The following is a 19,536-nucleotide window of genomic DNA, read 5'->3' on the forward strand; positions in this document are numbered from 1 at the left end:
ATTCCCTCTGACCCCAGATTGCTCCACACTCTCCACTCTCCTCCAATTCTGGCCTCTTGCACAATGCCAACTTTAATTCCACCACCTTCAGTTGTTGTGCTCTGGAAATCTCTCTCTAAACCTTTCCACCCATGTACTCTGTCTATAGAATCCAAGACTTTGACCAAGCTAGTAATATCCTGTCTAATATCTAAGTGACAGATGGCTGTTTTTGTGAAAAGCTATAGGACATTTCATCATGTTAAAAGTGCTACAATAAAACTTTGATAATCCAATAACACACAGGACTTTGGTGGTGCCGGACTGGCAGATGTCCTAGACTGAAGAATGTTATTGATATTAAGACCCCCAACGTACATTCAATTTGCTTTTCTTTCATTGTTACATAATACCGCAGTGGAGGTAGTCAGTAGCACTAAGTTCCTGGGGGTGCAGATCACAGACAGCCTGACCTGGTCCCTAAACACTGCATCTCTAGTCAAGAGAGCCCAGCAGCGTTTGCACTTTCTGCGCCGGATGAGAAGAGTAAACCTCCCCCATCCCATCCTCACCACTTTCTACAGGGGCACCATAGACACCATACTGACCAACTGCATCTCTGTCTGGTCTGGGGACTGCAAAGCCACAGACTGGAAGTTCGTGCAGAGAGTAGTGAGGACGGCTGTGAAAATCATCGGGACTTCACTTTCTTCCATCCAGGACATTGCACACAAATGCTGCTTGTCCAAGGCCAAAAATATCATTAAAGACCCCACCCATCTCCATCACGGACTGTTCATCCTGCTGCCCTCTGGTCAAAGGTACTGCAGCATACGGAGCAGAACAGCCAGGTTCTGCAATAGCTTCTTCCCCCGAGCCATCAGACTCTTGAATTCACAATGATCCGCCGCCATTATTTTATGTGCGAGTTACTTATTTATTTATTTTTCTTTAATCAATTTTTATTATTTGGTGTTACATTGAAGCCAGCTGCAATGGAATTTTGTTCAAATATGCACTCGTCTGTAGAGTTTTGAATGACAATAAAGTTATATTCATTCATTCACTCATTCATTCATTCATTCATTCATTCATTCAATATTACATAAAAGTTCCAGTGAACCAGATAAGTTTAAAGGCAATGAGTGAACCAGGCCACCGGTGTGTCAAAGGGAGTAGAAGATCTATGGTCTCAGTGAATGAACAAGAGAAGGTGGAAACTGGGCCGGAGTGTGATAAAGGGTGTGTGGGGACTGGGAACCTAGTGAGTGTGAAGGTGGCTCTGGAATTGGTGGGGGTGTCAAATGATTAGAAAGAGCTCAGAACCACAGTGTGTGTAAAGGGAGTGTGGTAATATCACCGGCGAGCCATGTCCAGATATATTTGTTCTCAATATATATATGGAGCAAATATATCCATTGATATCTGTTACATCCCTTTCCGACTGAGGCTTGGTGCTGATTTTTAAAGTTCTTGTCAATCAAGTGACTCTCCAATCTATTGCTGCACAAAGCAGCCTAGTGGCTAAAAACATAATCCCTTGAGTGTATTAGATTAATATGTCATAGACTGTGGCAAAAGTTCCATGTTACCTGTAAAGTATTAACAAATCAAGCAGTTAATCAGTCAGACTAAACCCATTATCTAGTCCATGCATATGGTGGCTTGTTCATGCTCTGTACAAGGATGAAGGTGCTAGGTGTACATCCTTTACATTTCTGCTATGTGCTTCCAAAAATGATTTGGGCAAGAGGAATTGGGTAGAGTAAACTCATGTGATGGAATTTAAACATGTGCACATCATCATGAAGAATCTTTTAACCCACTTTCAACTCTGACTGTCATATTCCCAGAGATTATGAGCAAATTTGTCAAACATAATTTACCTTGCATAAAACATGATGTCAAGGTTTGATCCATTCAACATTCCTAAACGATTAGCAATTTTCTTCATTGTTTATTGACTCCAGCCTCTTTCTAACAATAGATGTTAAACTAACTGGCCGATGGTTCCCTGCCTTCACTCTTCCTTTTTGCACAAAGATATCACACTGGCTGTTTCTAATCTTCTGGAATCCTCCTGCAAATGAGTTTTGAAGAATTTCAAACAATGGGTCCATTATCTCTGCAGTCATTTCTTTTAAAACCCCTGGGTGCAGGCCCTCGGGTCCCATTCGTTTGTCCCCCCTCAGGTTCTCGAACACTTTATCCCTTGTGATTACGACTTTTGCAAGTTCCTCCATATAAGTTGTCATTAGTCCATCAGTTATCTTAGGATATTTACAGGATCCTCCACAGTGCAAAAAATTGATTTAAAATATCTAGCCATTTCTTGGCTTCCTGCTACCAATATACTAATCTCATACGCTTGTAGTCCCAAAGTATTCACAGCTGCCTCCATCCTATTTATATATCCTTAGAAACTCTTATTGTTTGCTTTGATAATGACCCACAAGTTTTCTCTCAAAAGCAATTTTCTCCTTTCTTAATGAGCTTCTTCGTCTGCTGCTGTTGAATTGTAAATACGTCCCAGTCCTCTGGCCTGCAACCAGTCCTTGCCACTTCTTTTCAATTTACCATTATCTTTGACCTCCTTTGTTCATCACAGATTGTGCCTTTTTCTCATGAAATCGGACTTTTTAATTGTGATAAATTCTTGCTGCGTGTTATGGACCTGCTGTTGAATATCTGCCACAGTTCATCCACCAACCCCATCTCTTAGCTGATTTCCCCAGTCAATTTTGGACAGTTCCATCTTCTTACCATTATTATTGCCTCTTTTTAAAATTGAAATTCAGCCTTGTGGAGTTCACTGTAACCCCACTCTGAAATACTGTGAACATTTTACTTTGGGTTGCATGAGGCCCATATATGATTTAACACTTGCTAATTTACACTGCTTAACAATAGTCAAGTTTGAAAAATATATGTCTATGGATTAATAATTCAACTAAATGGGGATTTTAAAATAATATGCTTTTATATTTCACATGTTTATTTGTGAAACATAACTTTTTTTTACCTTAATCATTACATTAATCAATGTAATGTATGAAGTTAATGCACCATCTGTTTTTTTCTTTGATTATTTACTCTCTCAGAAAAATGTTTAACGTGACTGACTGCTCAGTCAAGTTGTTGCCTTTCCAGAAACATAAGAATAAAACTCCGCAGGTGCCTGAAATCCGAAATTAAAACTGAAAATATTGTAGTACTCCACGGGTCAGGTAACTTCATTGGAGAGATAAACAATCGGTGCTTCAGATCATAGAACTGTGGGATAAGAGATGAACTAATACACGACAGCAGCAGGCAATTAGAAAGGGTAAGTTTTTCACCAAAGATACTAGAGGAGCAAGATGAACCACTCCGTCGAAATCGCCTGTACTGAAGTGTAGACGCAAAGGAGCGAACGTCCGCCATTTTAGTAGGCAAAATCCACCGTTCACTATGCCTGTCGCAGTGTAATCAGTGTTGTGGGGGAACAGCATGTGTGATGATACTATTAAAATGCAGAAAATATCTCATCTATCAACTCACATGTTTTTGTTATTTTTATTTTTAAATGTTTTCCCCCTGCTTAATTTCTCTGATTTTATTATTTCTTACTGTTTCTGCCCAATTCCCTCCCATCCTTCCTCCCCGCCCCCTCTTTTGTGCAGTTTCCCTTGTATTGCTCAAACACATACTCTGCACAAATGCACTTATTATATATATATGTGTGATGTGTGTTTGTGTGTGTGTGTGTGTTTGTGTGTGAGAGGCACGGGGTGTGTGTGTGTGTGTGTGTGTGTGTGTGTGTGTGTGTGTGTGTGTTTGTGTGTGAGAGGCAAGGTAGAGATAAATAGATCTCAAGGTTCCTTCTCATGGATCAGAAGCAACTTTGATTTAAAGCAACGCTCTATTTCTCTCATCATCTTATTTTTTGCATGATGTACATAAACCATAAAGGCGATTCGACATTTATGGTTATGTATTTGCATATATATATATATATATATATATATATAAAATTGGAGGAACAGCACCTCATATTTCGTCTGGGCAGCTTGCAGCCCAGTGGTATGAACATCGACATCTCCCACTTTAGTTAGTTCCTCTGTCCCTCTCTTCCCCTCCCCCTTCCCAGATCTCCCTCTATCTTCCTGTCTCCACCTATATCCTTCCTTTATCACGCCCCCCTGATATTAGTCTGAAGAAGGGTCTCGAACCGAAATGTCACCCATTCCTTCTCTCCTGAGATGCTGCCTGACCTGCTGAGTTACTCCAGCATTTTGTGAATAAACACCTTATATATATATATGTATATATATGTATGTATTCACAAATAAAAAAGTTGCTAAACAAATAATTAGAGGAAATCTCCCCTCTCTCTCTATATATATATATATATATATATATATATATATATAATCAGTCATGCACACACTTTTGTGTGTTCTCCCTATAGGTTCTCCCTATCATGATCACTGTTCTCTCACATACATTTCATTAGGGCCATTGCGAACACATTCGCAATCAGTGACATCAAACTTATTTCCAGAAATCCTAGTATTGTGAATAAAATAACTATGAACACATGTCAAGATATTTTTTCAGTCTTTTCATTCTATATTAGTGTAATAAAATGTAATGCATACATACCTACACTGATCCAGAAGTGCTAGCTTTAGACATGAATAATGTACATTACTACCATAGTTTAGTTTTGAATTTAACATATAATTGAGGGGGTCAGTGCAATATAGTGCTAACCCTCACTTTTGTGAAAAATTAGTTACATGCATTAACACAATCCTTACCCACTACCCTTCAACCTGTAAATATTTCATATTTAAATTCAACCGATAAGTTGGTCAAATAACATAGGCACCTTCTTGTTTTTTTTGTGATTTATGGATTTTTCAAATGTGAATATCTCATCACGACACATTTGTGGGTTAGCAGTATATTGCACCAACCCCCTTCAACTTTACATCATTCAAAAATGAACTTCATAAACAAGGATAACACTTTTTATTTCTGTCATTCATGGTAAGATTTACATCATTTTGTGTGCGAGATATACAGGGTTGCACTGTTTCGCATATCAGCTAACCAACGAAAAGATCAGGTCCTGATTTATACCAGCTCTTCACCTTCCCTCCCTTGTCTGAAGAAGAGTCCCGACCTGAAACATCACCCATCCTTTTTCTCCAGAGATGCTGCCTGACACGGTGATTTACTCCACCACTGTGTCTATTTGAATTGGATTCATGCTTCTGTACCACGTCAAGGGTTTTTAACTAATCAATTCACCAATTCAAATTTTCATGGCTCTAAGTATAAAGTTAAATGTCTTTTCAATTATATTGTGGATACAGTCGAGTTCTATTGTTTGCAAATGCCTAATCTCTGCTTCTATGACTTTTTAAAATGAAACAAAAGAGATACAGCTCGTGGAGGTGAAATTAAAATTAACAGAGAAAGCAAAGAAGAACAGTTCATTAAATATGATCAATTAGCCTGATACAGAGTGGATCTCTAGTGTAAATATTCCATCAGTATCATCCAAAGTTTAAAGATCACGAAGCAGCAACTCTTCAAGAAATAGTTATAAATGTCATCAACTTATTTAAGAAGTTGAACAAAAATAATTGTTTGCAAACATTTTATATACGAAGAAATCTCAGAGAGTTGTGAACACTGCCCAGTCTAGCACATAGAACCTACCTACTAAAATGGCGATGAAATTTAACCAAGACCTACTATGGTTTTTAGAGCTGAGTGGTCTATCTTGCTCTTCTAGTATCTTTGGTTTTTACACCATGAAGCTGAATATATCTCAATGGAGCACGTTCTCCAAGATCTCCAGGTTAAACCAATGTTACACTTCCCTTCCTGATTTGACACAAGTCTAGCATTATTTTCCGAGTGCACATTTATCATTTTCTTAAAAATAGATTTCACTAATCTTCATTCCATTAATGTCAGGTTACTGGGGTATAGTTTTCATTTTCATTTATATCAGACTTGCTGTGACTTCAAGTAAATCCAGTCCTGATTCATCGGGAGCAGATGAACACTAGCGACCCCTTCAGGTGGGCAGGTTATAGCCAGGAAGATTCTTCCTACTAACTCTTCATCTGATTTGGCACCAATGTTTTGTTTGATAACATGCCCACAAAGTGGTTTTGAATGAATTTTGCAGATGCTTAATGAAACAAAATTGTTGATATTTAAGTCCAATCAGGAATCTATGTGTTAGACATTCAAAATGGCACAGTAGCGCAACTTGGTAGAGCCGCTGTCTCACAGAGCCAAAGACCCTGGTTTAATCTAGTCTTCCGGTGCTGCCTAAGTGGAGTTTGCATGTTCTCCCTGTGACAGCTGGGGTTTCCTCCCACATCCCAAAGGCGTGGGTAGTAAGTGGCCCCTGTAAATTGCCCCTAGTGTGTAAGTAAGTGGCATAATCTGAAGGGGGTTATTGAAGATGTTGGGAGAATACAATAGGATTAATATAGAATTAGACTAAATGTGTCGAAGGGCCTTTTCACATGCTGTATCTATCTATGACACTATCACTCTCAAACTATGAATGTTTTATTGATAAAGGATTTTTTCTTGATACCACGATGAATTTATTTGCCTTTTAAGGAATTCAGATTCAGCCATGAATTAGCACAATTTGTCCTTTGGAAAGTAAATTTTCAGTTGGTGCCTGTAAAAGATAGCCTTTGACATATTGAAATGGGACAGCCTGCTGCCAACCAAAACAGGAAATGTTGGAAATGCTCTGCATGTCAGGCAGCATCTGTGGAAAGAGAAACAGGGTCAAAGACTCTCCATTTCTCTTTCCACAGATACTGCCCGACGTGCAGGAAGGTTGCAGAATTTTCTGCTGCTGTTTCCAGTTAGCGGTTCCTGCAGTTTCCATTTGCTTTTATGACCAAGTGCTGTTTGATTCATACCACTGAAATGGATTGCTTTCAATAAAAAAGAATGTTTAATCAGTGTGTTTGGACCATTACATATGAGTGTAGTCACATTTAATTTGTCATTTATTAATGGGATGGCAAAGCCAGTAATTATTCTCCATCCCCAATTGCCTTTGAACTGGGTGGCTTTGGCAATGAAGTGTCCATCATGTTGCTGCATGCCACCTACAGGCCAGATTGTGTAAGGATGACACATTTCATTCCCTGCAGGGCATCAGTAACCCAGATGAATTTTTAAAACATCCAATAGCTTTATACTGATTACTGATTATTCCCGTTTAATTTAATTAACTGATATTAAATTCTGATGATTCCCTAAAGTTGACTTAAAATGAAGCGATAAAGAAGCATTTTAAAAGCCTTAAAAAGATTCCTATTAATACCTTACTGCCTATTTCTTGTAGCTTCCTAGAAATCCTGCAAAATATCACAGTGATCAGAAATTGAACACGGTGATTGTTCCACCCTCAGTGTGTGGTCTGTCACTAGCACAATGTTTAAAAAAACCGGAATATCGCAAGAATCTGATTGGCACAGTCGGTAAATTGCAGTTGAAATGTTTACTGTTTTACTCTGGGTTTCTTGACAGTTTAGCACCAGTGACTGAAATTTAAAGGTAAAGTTTTAACCCTGGGATCCAGTAACAAAAATATTGTGTTCTAATATTAAAAAATTCAGAGATCTGACCATTGACAAATAAAAGACACCTGGAAGGAGGGTCATTGGAATAGGAGGAAATTGTTCAACCCTTTGAGTTTTCAGTTTGCTCAAAGCTAATTTGTATCTCAAACCCGTTTGCAGGCCTTAAAGCCTAACAAAGTCCTTCCAACCTCAGGTCCGATGTTTTTAATTCACCCCACCCCCAGTTCTATGTGGGAGGGAGTTCCAGATTGTCGCTTCCTTTTGCGTGAAGATTCTTCCTGAGAACAGCATGAATCCAATTTTATAAATATGCCTCTACGTCAGAAGAAATAGTCAGTCTTTTTCTTGCCCCCAGTTCCATTAATTATCTTAATTTTTTTTGTTAAATCATTTATTCATTTTCCACAGAATTATAGGATTATGGAATAGTGCAACAGAAAGAGGCCATTTGCCCCATTGACTTTACGTTCAAAGAAAAATCCAGCTCATCCCTCAACCTCTGCTCTCTGCTTTGTCCATCGTGATTTATGCCATTCTCTTTCGCTGCCTATTAAATCTGCATCCACGACCCTGATTGATGTGCGCTCCTATTTCTAACCACACATTGTGTAAATGTATCTATCCTCGCTCCATCTCTGGCGTTTCTTCCAATCACCTTAAAACCAAGCCCTCTTGTTACTGACCATTCAGCCATCAGAATCATTCTCTCTATTTGCTAGAACTGAACACTTATTGATTCTGACCTTTCCATCAAAACTCCTCTTCTCCTTTTCTGCTCTAAGGAATCCACGTACCTATAATCTGAGATCCCTGAAATCTTTCAAATCAAAGGAATGCAACGTTAGTTAGTGCAGTCTGCTCTGTGTGTTCCCACTGTGAAGCAGGTGATCCATGAGTCGTTTCATAGCTGTGATTTGATAAAGTGCTGGTACAATACAATGGCGCTGATGGAAAAGATCATTGGGCAAGGTTTGCAGTCCAAGTGTGGCAACTGGTGATGAGTTACTATTAACTTTTGCTTGTCTATTTTGTTTTTTCTTTCTAGGAGCCAATGCTTCAGCACCGGATCAGCTAAGTCTTGCTTTAGCCTGGAACAGAGTGGACATTGCTCGGAGTCAGATCTTTATCTATGGACAGCAGTGGCCGGTAGGGTTGATGACTCCTGCTATTTTATGTGTTTTCCAATCAATGATGCACTTTTACATCATACATTGAGTAGTGTATTTTTACAAATTTTCCTATCATGATATCATTGAATGAATTTATATTATATGATTCAAAGAATGTTTTCTAAATTACCATTCCATTTTTAAATCAAATATATTCACTCTTTGGAAAGGTCTGGGATTTGGTTTGGTGACAGCAGTACAAATTCCACCTTATTTGAATATTATGAACAAATATCTTAGAATGAATAGTTACTTGTCCCTATTTGTGTTATACTCGAGCCCTGAAATTCAATTGAGAGGAACGAATTTCATAGCCAGAGTACAATGCACTGACATCAATGTACAGCAGGTTTATCACAACTGACCAGCGACATACGTCTAGAAAGCCATAGACAATGGTAACCATTAAATTACCGGAATATATTAACAACACACCTGGTCACTAAGAAAAGAAATCTGCCATCTTACCTTAGTTTAAGCAAGAACCAACCCCACTGCAAAGTGGCTGACTGTTAACTGTCACTTGTTTCGGGGAACCTGGAGTCGTGGAGTCATACACCACAAAAATAAGTCCTTCAGCCCATCAAGTCCATGCCAATCATCAAGCACCCACCTACTCTAATCCTATACTCATACCATTTTATTCTCCTTAACTTCCCAACAACATCCCCATTAACCTGCACACTTGGAGCAATTTACAGTGGCCGTAAAAGCAACCAACCTGTCCATCTTTGGGATATGGGATGAGACCAGAGCACCCAGAGGAAACCCATGTGATCACAGAGAGAACATGCAAACCCCACACAGCCAACACCAGAGGTCCGGGTTGAACCTGGGTGTGGAGATGTGAGGTAGTAGATCTACCAGCTGCACCGCCCACTGATGGATAATAAAAGCAGGCCCTGCCAGCCCTGCCCTCAATCAATAGAAAACGGTCCATTGTTTGAGTGTGGGTTTTGATTAGTTGCATCATGGACACTTGTGGAGGTAACCAGCAGGAAGGGAAAAACTGGTCAAGTGCAGTGAAACTTGACCCAGTATCATCAGGTCTTGACCCAGTATTATCAGTAGCCTGTGCACCCCCCTGAGTGTGCCCTGCAGAAGCTGCCAACTAAATAGTGGTATCATTGTGCTGAGTACCAGTTAATGATGAGGTCATTGCTGACTGGGCCTTGACTGCTCTGGTGTAGTGTTGTATGGGTTGCTTCTCATGATCGCTTCTTTCGGGAGAGTTGACTTGCTGGCACCATCTCCTGCTATGAATGGCTGTTGGATTGCAGGGAGCTCATCTGCCCTTTGGCAAGGTTATTTTGTAGTCCTGTTGGGTCTCCATACTCCCTCCTCATCCAGGTTGGCCGGAGGTGGGGGCTGCTTGTGTGGTCATCAACAACCCATAACTGGAATTGAAGGCTTGGTGGCCAGGTTTGCGGATGATACCAAGTTAGGTGGAGGGGCAGGTTACGTCGAGGAAGCAGGGAGTCTGCAGAAGGACTTGGACAGGTTGGGAGAGTGGGCAAAGAAGTAGCAAAAGGAATACAGCATCACAAAGTATGCGGTCATGCACTTTGGTAGAAGGAATAAAGGCATAGACTAGTTCCTAAATGGGGAGAAGATTCAGAATTTGGGGGTGCAAAGAGACTTAGGAGTGCTGGTACAGGATTCCCAAAGGGTTAAGTTGCAGGTTGAGACAGTAGTTAGGAAAGCAAATTTAATGTCAGCATTCATTTCGAGAGGACTAGAATATAAAAGCAAAGATGTAATGCTGAGCCTTTACAAGGTACTGGTCAGCCCACCTTTGGAATATTGTGAGCAATTCTGGGGCCCACATCAGTGTAAGGATATGCTGGGGTTGGAGGACGTTTACGAGAATGTTCCTGGGGATGATTGGGTGAATATATGAAGACAGTTTGATAGCTCTGGCCTGTACTCGCTGAATTTTAAAAGGTTGGGGGGGATCCCATTGAAACCTACAGTATAATGAAAGGCCTGGTTAGAGTGGAGGTGGAGAAGATGTTTCCACTAGTGGGAGAATCTAGAACCAAAAGCTATAGCCTCAGAATAAATGGGCATACTTTCAGAATGGAGATTAGGAGGGATTTCTTCAGCTAGAGAGTAGTGAATCTGTGGAATTCATTGCCACAGACGGCTGTGGAGGCCAAGACATTGGGTATTTTTAAAGTGGAGATTGATAGGTTCTTGATTAGTAAGAATGTCAAGGGTTACAGGGAAAAACTGGAGAATGGGGTTGAGAGGGAAAGATAGATCAGCCATGATTGAATGGCGGAGTAGATTTGATGGTTTGAATGGCCTAATTCTGCTACTATATCTTATGAACATGAAAACAGACACAGAAAGTAGGAGTAACTCAGCGGGACAGGCAGCATCTCTGGAGAGAAGGAATGGGTGACGTTTCGTGTCGAGAACCTTCTTTAGACCCTTCTTTAGACATGAACATGAATTGGCTACAGTGGTTTATAAAAGCCTAGTTTCAGGCCAACAGTCACACTGACTCCAGACAAAGGATCCAGGATCCAGTAGTTCAGTGAGTCAAACCTAGCTGTAAATGTTGGCAGTGAGTGAGATGTCGTTTGATGTACTGAAAGTGTTAAAAACTGTGAGGTTGATGCTTGGAGCTCGAGCATAGAACGGCTCAGAGAATCATATGCTGAGGTGAAAATTTCTCTTCACCTCCCCTGTGGCTCATTCACCAGTTATTATCTCCAATCTACGGCCTTTGGTGACTGAGCTATTTGCCACAGCGGTTTCCTTTTGTTTAACTCTGCAAAATGCTGTTAGAATATTTCCTCTATTAGATGTGTATGACATATGTACTGAAATCCATTTCTATCATTCAGTTCCAAAGAATGTAACTGAATATGTAACTACTTCACATTTCAAGTCAATACAATACAATACAATACAATATATCTGTATTGTCATTGTACAAGGGTACAACGAGATTGGGAATGCGCCTCCCATACGATGCAATAAATTAATTAGCTAATCAATATAAATTTAGACAACCCAGTGAAACAAAATTAGAAACAGTTTTAAAACAGAATAAAGTTCAAGTAGGTCTGTGCCGGTTCATTGTGTGATGTGACCATCTGGCTCAGCAGGACCGGTTCATAGCAGCTATGGTCCTGGGAATGAAGCTGTTCCTGAGTCTGGAGGTGCGGGCGTAGAAGTCCTTGTAGCGTCTGCCTGATGGTAGAATTTCAAGTCAAGTCAAGTCTACTTTAGTTGTCACATACACATACAAGATGTGCAGTGAAATGAAAGTGGCAACGCCTGCGGATTGTGCTAAAACTACAAACAGAATAGAATTATTATTTTTTAAACGTTAAAAAAAAAGACACAACACAAAAAATAAATTAATACAGTAAATTAGTCCGTGGTGATATAAGAGTTAACAGTCCTGATGGACTGTGGAAGAAACTCCATCTCATCCTCTCTGTTTTCACAGCATGACAGCGGAGGCGTTTGCCTGACCGTAGCAGCTGGAACAGTCCGTTGCTGAGGTGGTAGGGGTCCCCCATAATGTTGCTGGCTCTGGATCTGCACCTCCTGATGTATAGGTCCTGCAGGGGGGCAAGTGTAGTTCCCATAGTGTGTTCAGCCGAACGCATTACTCTCCGCAGAGCCTTCCTGTCCTGGGCAGAGCTGTTCCCAAACCAAATTGAGATGTTGCCGGACAAGATGCTTTCTACAGCCCCAGAGTAGAAGCACTGAAGGATCCTCAGAGAGATTCTGAATTTCCTCAGCTGTCTGAGATAGTAAAGGCGCTGCCTTGCCTTACTCACCAGTGCGGCAATGTGTGTTGTCCATGTCAGATCCTCTGTGATCTGGACTCCCAGGTATTTAAAGCTGCTCACCCTATCCACAGTAATCCCATTTATCTCCAGTGGCGTGTACGTCCTCGGATGTTGAGCCCTTCTAAAGTCCACAATCAGCTCCTTAGTTTTTGTGACATTCAAGAGGAGGCTGTTGTCCTGACACCAGAGTGCCAGATCAGCCACCTCCTCCCGGTAGGCCTTCTCATCGTTATCGGAGATCAGGCCCCCCACCACAGTGTCATCAGCAAACTTGATGATGGAGTTGGAGCTAGACAACTCCATTATCAGCCTAGACAACAGCAAATAAATTTTCTGCTACACTTTCCCTCACTCTTGAAAACAGTGTAATGGTGTCTTAGGAAACATTGCCCTCTGCAGTTAATACAGTATGCTTACTACAAACAATGCTTTCTCCTGATATACCTCCATGTTTGCTTCAGGTATTTGATATATTTGCTTGCAGATGGCAGCAAATTCAAGCTGTTGAAATTATATAATAGATAGAATTCTCAAGAGTGAGGTTCCTAATGGTGATTTTTCACAATTATATCCAGCAAGAGTGCAAGAACAGATAATTTGATTGAAGAAAGGCACAAAATCGTGGAGTAACTCAGCGGGTCAGGTAGCCTCTCTGGAGAAAAGGAATAGGTGACATTTCTGATCAAGACCCGTCTTCAGACTGAGAAGCCAGGGGAGAGAGAAACTAGAGGTATGAAAAGGTGCAGAACAAATCAGAGCCGGCACCGATGACCCATGAAATGTGGAGCTCACAATGGTCCATTGTTGGTTGTAGAAGAGGTGATTATGAAGGGATACGAACAGTGACACTAACAGGATGACTAGTGGGGGAGGGATGGAGGGAGAAGGAATGCAAGGGTTACTTGAAATTAGACAAATCAATGTTCATACCGCTGGGTTGTAAGCTGCCCAAGTGAAATATGAGGTGCTGGTCTTCTAATTTGCATGTTGCCTCACTCTGACAGTGGAGGAGGCCCAGGACAGAAAGGTTAGTATGGGAATGGGAAGGGGAGTTAAAATGTTTGGCACCCAGTAGATCGCGTAGGCCCAGGCGGACCGAGCTAAGGCATTCAGCGAAATGATTACCCAGTCTGCATTTGGTCTCACCAATATATAGGGGTCCACGTCGAGAACAACAGATACAGTAGATGAGGTTGGTGGAGGTGCAAGTGAGCCTCACCTGAAAGGACTGTGATCGACAGAGTCGAGGGAGGAGGTATAGGGACAGGTGTTGCATCTCTTGCGGTTGCAGAGGAAAGTACCTGGGGAGGAGTGAACCAGGGTGTTGCGGAGGGAATGGTCTTTGCGAAAAGTGGAAAACAGTAGAGATGGGAAGATGTGACTAGTGGTGGGATCCCGTTGGAGGTGGCAAATATATGTTGGAGGATTATGTGCTCTATGCGACAGCTGATAGGGTTAATGGTGAGGACTCGGGGTCTCTGGCCCTGTTGCGACTGGGTGGAGGGGAGAAAGTGCAGAGCTATGGGATAACGAGCAGACTCGTGTAAGGGCTTCATCTATGACAGAAGAGGGTAACCTCTGTTCCCTAAAGAATGAGGACATCTCGGATGTCCTGGTATGTCTTGGGCGCAGATGCGGTGGAGGCGGTTTAGTTAGGAGTAGGGGATACAGAGTCTTTGCAGGAGGCAAGGTGGAAAGAAGTGTAGTCGAGATAGCTGTGGGAGTCAGTAGGTTTGTAATATATGTCAGTCTTTAGTGTATCCCCTGTGATGGAGGCGGTGAGATCAAGAAAAGGGAGGAAACTGTCAGAGATAGTCCAAGTGAATGCGAGTGCCAGAAGGAAATTGGTAGTGATGTTAATGAGGTCCATGAGTTCTGCACAGGTGCAGTAGGTAGCCCCAATGCATTCATCAATGTAACGGAGGTAGAGTTCGGGGATTAGGCCAGTGTACACCTGGAACAAAGATTGTTCGACTTACCCTACAAAGAGGCAGGCATAGCTGGGGCCGATGTGAGTGCCTATGGCTACGCCTTGGATTGGGAGGAAGTGGGAGGAGATGAAGGAGAAGATCATCAACCTATCCCTGAGCCTCAGCTGAGGGAAGACCTCACGTGCTTCTGGCATATGTATGCAGCTATTGCTCCACAATCACGGTGGTTGAAGGCGCTTGGTTGCCATAACTATCATATATCACACCTAGAACACATTAGAATTGCTGGACCTACTTCTCTAAGTCTACCCCTTCAAACTCCTTTGGGAGTTTCTGGCCTCTGTCCACTCAAACTAGAGAAGGAGCATTTAGCAGCCTCGAGACCATGTATCAGGAGCAGAGGGATAGTGGAGAGAGCACAATGCCTTTGAAAGTGCCCACTTGCCTATCCCATCGACTATCTCCTGCCACATCTGCTGAAGGTTTGAGCTTCTCTCAGTGGCCTCCTCAGCCACCTCAAAAGTCCACAAAGCAAGTCACCCTCCATCTCGGGGGTCTGCCTCGGTAGAAGATGATGTCAAAGATAACCGTGAAACTATCGCCTCTTACCTTCGAGAAAAGAGCTCAGCTGTTCTGTACTTCCAAACGAGTTTACAGAATTCTGCTCCAAGCTGATTGAAAGCAAAATGTACAGGTGCTAACTCATTCCCCTGGATCGATGTCAATACACAGCTCCAAAGCAATTAATCTGTCGGCATGTTTTAAATGGAACTTTGCATTGAACACTTTACTTATAAATGAGAGAAAGGATGTCAGTGTTCAGATACAATATCAAAGAAGTAAAGGATTAGGGTCATTTTTTATGACACTCACCTTTTTTATGACACTCACCTGATGTAAAATCCCTGATTTCACCAATGCCCTGCAGAAAAATTATTGAGTGGAGGCCTGTACACACAAGGTTTGACAGGTAATTCCCTTTCACTTGAAAGCCCATCTCCCTCGCCAGCTCACAGATTGACAGAGTTGCTTCACGCACTGTTCATGCAATTGGTATTCAGACACCAGAGAGAAATGTTTTCAAAGTTGCACCTGCACAAATTCCTCTTTCTCCATCTCTTATTTTTAACTGCATTACAATCTCTTTCTCCATTACAATTGTTTTTGCATTTTGATTTGTCAATCTCCCCTTTTCAATTTAATTTTTTTTCCTTTTCTTTCTCAAGCCCATATTTTGAGAAACATAAAGATGTGAGTCTAAAGATAACTGACCTCAAATCGATTAATGTGCATATTTTCTGTCTAGATCTTTGACTTCCCTTTTCTCTCAATTTCTTCCCCTATTCTTTTTTTCTCAGCCTCTGATGGATTCGATCAGCCTTCTCTTTCTCTTTCAATCTTTATTTCTCAATCTCCCTCAATCTTTCAAATTTTTTCAATATTCTCTCTTAATCTCTCTTTATTACCGACTTTTTCTCAATCTTTCTCAAATCCTCTGTTCCAATTTTTCCTTTTCCTCCAACTTTATTTCTAACTACCTTTAATTTTTGGCCAGATCTCTCTTTCTAAATTGTTCTTTCCCGTCTCTCTCAATAGTTCACATGTGCGAAGTGGAAATGCACAGTGAAATTCTTTTCTTACAAGCAGTCCAGTAGAGCATTCCATACCTAAGCACCTCCCGGATTAGCAAGTGTACAGAAATAGTCTACTAAGCCCGTAAGCAAGAGGCGCCATGTTTAGGCGCCATTTTCCCAGTCCACACTTCAGTTGTTAAGAGCGGTACGCTCTGGGTGCCTTCAGCTGTACACGGCACTCTCTTTCTCATTATTTTACCATCTCTTCCTCAATCTTTATTTCTCAATTTTACCTTTTATATCTTTCTTCCTTTCTTTCGGTCTCTCTTTCTTTCTCTCTTTCTTTCTCTCTTTCTTTCTCTCTTTCTTTCTCTCTTTCTTTCTCTCTTTCTTTCTCTCTTTCTTTCTCTCTTTCTTTCTCTCTTTCTTTCTCTCTTTCTTTCTCTCTTTCTTTCTTTCTTTCTTTCTTTCTTTCTTTCTTTCTTTCTTTCTTTCTTTCTTTCTTTCTTTCTTTCTTTCTTTCTTTCTTTCTTTCTTTCTTTCTTTCTTTCTTTCTTTCTTTCTTTCTTTCTTTCTTTCTTTCTTTCTTTCTTTCTTTCTTTCTTTCTTTCTTTCTTTCTCCCTCTCTCCCTCTCTTGCTCTCTTTCCTTTTGCAAACACTCATGATCTCTCCCTTCCGCACCCAATCTCTCTTTTCATCTTTCATTATCAATGGAAGTGGCAACAGATACCAGTGACTAAATGCTTTCAGTCAATGGAGGGAGAACACATGATGATATCAAAGGAGGAATATTCCCACAGTTTACTTCATAATTCTGTGTGTGTGGCTGAGGTTATGTTTCTGCATTGAGTTAAGGTCTTGAAATCCAGATGAGTGCACCATTAGCACAAGAGATTAAAAACATACTTGTCTTGTCTTTGGGTCTTGTCGTATCTGCTTTTCAGGTGCTGTGATATATCCAAAATGGTTGTGCTGGAAGCATGCACCTAAATATAAATTAAGAAAGGCTTGAACTAACAAAGCAACTTTCACAATCTCAAGGCATCACAGGGGGGCTGTCTGCTTTCCAATTGCCTGCAGGAAGATAAATAAACATTATTGAGAGGCAGCCAGTGGTGTGAGCATTGGGTGAGTCAGTTTGTGAAGTGATGAAACCTCCTGGAATATATCCAACCAAAACTGATGATCCTATTTGTGGATGAATATTGGCCTTCACAGCAGAGCTTCAATCTCCAGTGCCCCACGAATTTTCAACACGATTTCCATTAGCCATTCTGTGTCTTCCTATTACACACCTAAATGGAGCTTTCTCTTTTCCTCTCTTTCTTTATTTCTCTCTTCTCTTTTTCTCTTGCCGTTCCCTGTCATTGTACAAGGCACAGACACCAACTTCCTCAATGTCACATCCACGGGAGAGATTCATTTTAATTCATGGCATTTTTCCTTCTCTTGTACTACATGATATTAGTACATCAAATTTCCATACTTTAAATGATTAGCATTCAATCTCCTTCCGTCTTTGATTGACAAAGAGCAGCACAGTGGTACAGAGAGCAGTTCCATCCTGACCCCGCGTACTATTTGTGTGGATTTTGCACATTCTCCATGTGGCTGCGTGGGTTTCCCCTGGATTCTTTGGTTTCTTCCTATATCCCAAAGAGGTGCGGGTTGATATGTGAATTAGTCACTGCAAATGGCCCTGGAGTGTGGGTGAGTGGACGATTCAGGAGGTAGTTGACAGGAATATAGGGAGAATAAAAATGCGATCAAAGTGAATTGGTGTAAATGGATGAGTCAACTGATAGTCAGCTCTGGAGAATGATCTTGAATTTCTACAGAGCCATATACATGTATTTATAATAAATTTACATTGATCCCATTTTTCTCACAGGCTTGGTGGGCGAAAGGCCCTGTTTCCGTGATGTTTCCCAGAGTGACTGTGACAATAACATGGATTCAGGGAGCAAGAGAACTTGATCACATTCCTTACGCACAGACAACAAAGTTAATAATGTAACTAAACAGAGAAGGCAACTTCTGAATTGTTGTGTTTCTTGGCTCTCTAAAGAAATGTTGCTTCTTCAAAGCACACATCTTACATAGAAACATAGAAAAAAAGTTGCAGGAGTAGACCATTCGGCCCTTTGAGTCAGCAACCTTTACCATACTATAGTTATTCAACCAGACGCAACTAAATTTAAGGCAGCTCTTCTCCAAGAAGCCCTTCTTGCTTAAGTCCATACTCCTCCACCTCCAGTTTAAATTCCATTTGGAATATTTTGGAGGACCAAGAACCAAGAACAAAGAATCAAGAACCAAGAATCAAGAACCGCCATTCAATACGATCATGGCTGATCATCTAAAATCAGTACCCCGTTTCTGCTTTTTCCCCATATCCCTTGATTCCATTAGCCCTATGAGCTAAATCTAACTCTCTCTTGAAAACATCCAGTGAATTGGCCTCCACTGCCTTCTGTGGCAGAGAATTCATCAGATTCACAACACTCTGGGTGAAAAGGTTTTCCTCATCTCAGTCCTAAATGGCCTACCCCTCATTCTTAAACTGTGACCCCTGGTTCTGAACTCCCCCAACATCGGGAATTTTTTTTCTTCATTTAGCCTGTCCAATCCTTGAAGAATTTTATATGTTTCTATAAGATCGCCTCTCATCCTTCTAAATTCCAGTGAATACAAGCCCAGTCAACCCATTCTTTCATCTTATGTCAGTCCCGCCATCCCGGGAATTTACCTGGTGAACCTATACTGCACTCCCTCAATAGCAATAATGTCCTTCCCTAAATTAGGAGACCAAAATTGCACACAATACTCCAAGTGCAGTCTCACCAGGGCCCTGTGCAACTGCAGTTGTACACCTCCTTGCTCCTCAACTCAAATCCTCTCACAATGAAGGCCAACATGCCATTAGCTTTCTTCACTGCCTGCTGTACCTGCACGCTTACTTTCAGTGATTGATGTACAAGCACACCCAAGTCTCGTTACACCTCCCCTTTTCCTAATCTGACACCATTCAAATAATAATCTGCCTTCCTGTTCTTGCCACCAAAGTGGGTAACCTCACATTTATCCACATTATACTTCATCTGCCATGCATCTGCCCACTCACCCAACCTATCCAAGCCACCCTGAGCCTCATAGCATCCTCCTCGCAGCTCACACTGCCACCCAGCTTTGTGTCATCTGCAAACTTGGAGATGTCACATTTAATTCTCTTGTCTAAATGGTTAATAAATATTGTAATTAACTGTGGTCCCAGCACTGGTCCTTGCGGCATCCCAGTAGTCACTGCCTGCCATTCTGAAAATTACCCGTTAACTCTTTGCTTCCTGTCTGCCAACCAGTTCTCTATCCATGTCAATAACCCCAATACCATGCTTTAATTTTGCACACTAATCTCTTGTGTGGGATCTTGTCAAAGGTTTTCTGAAAG

At 41.3% G+C, this 19,536-nt stretch overlaps 1 protein-coding gene across 10 annotated transcripts in view; it reads left to right on the plus strand.

Moving 5' to 3' along the window:
- The window catches only part of trpm3 (transient receptor potential cation channel, subfamily M, member 3), a 394,480-nt gene that overhangs the window by 320,147 nt on the left and 54,797 nt on the right, over positions 1-19,536 (plus strand). For all 10 annotated transcript variants that reach the window (XM_078395256.1, XM_078395261.1, XM_078395266.1 and 7 more), the window contains exon 10: positions 8,644-8,744. In XM_078395256.1, the coding sequence (XP_078251382.1) occupies positions 8,644-8,744 (101 nt within the window). The remainder of the gene's footprint in view (positions 1-8,643; positions 8,745-19,536) is intronic.

This window comes from Rhinoraja longicauda, chromosome 3 (assembly GCF_053455715.1).
Source record: "Rhinoraja longicauda isolate Sanriku21f chromosome 3, sRhiLon1.1, whole genome shotgun sequence".
Lineage (NCBI taxonomy): Eukaryota > Metazoa > Chordata > Chondrichthyes > Rajiformes > Arhynchobatidae > Rhinoraja > Rhinoraja longicauda.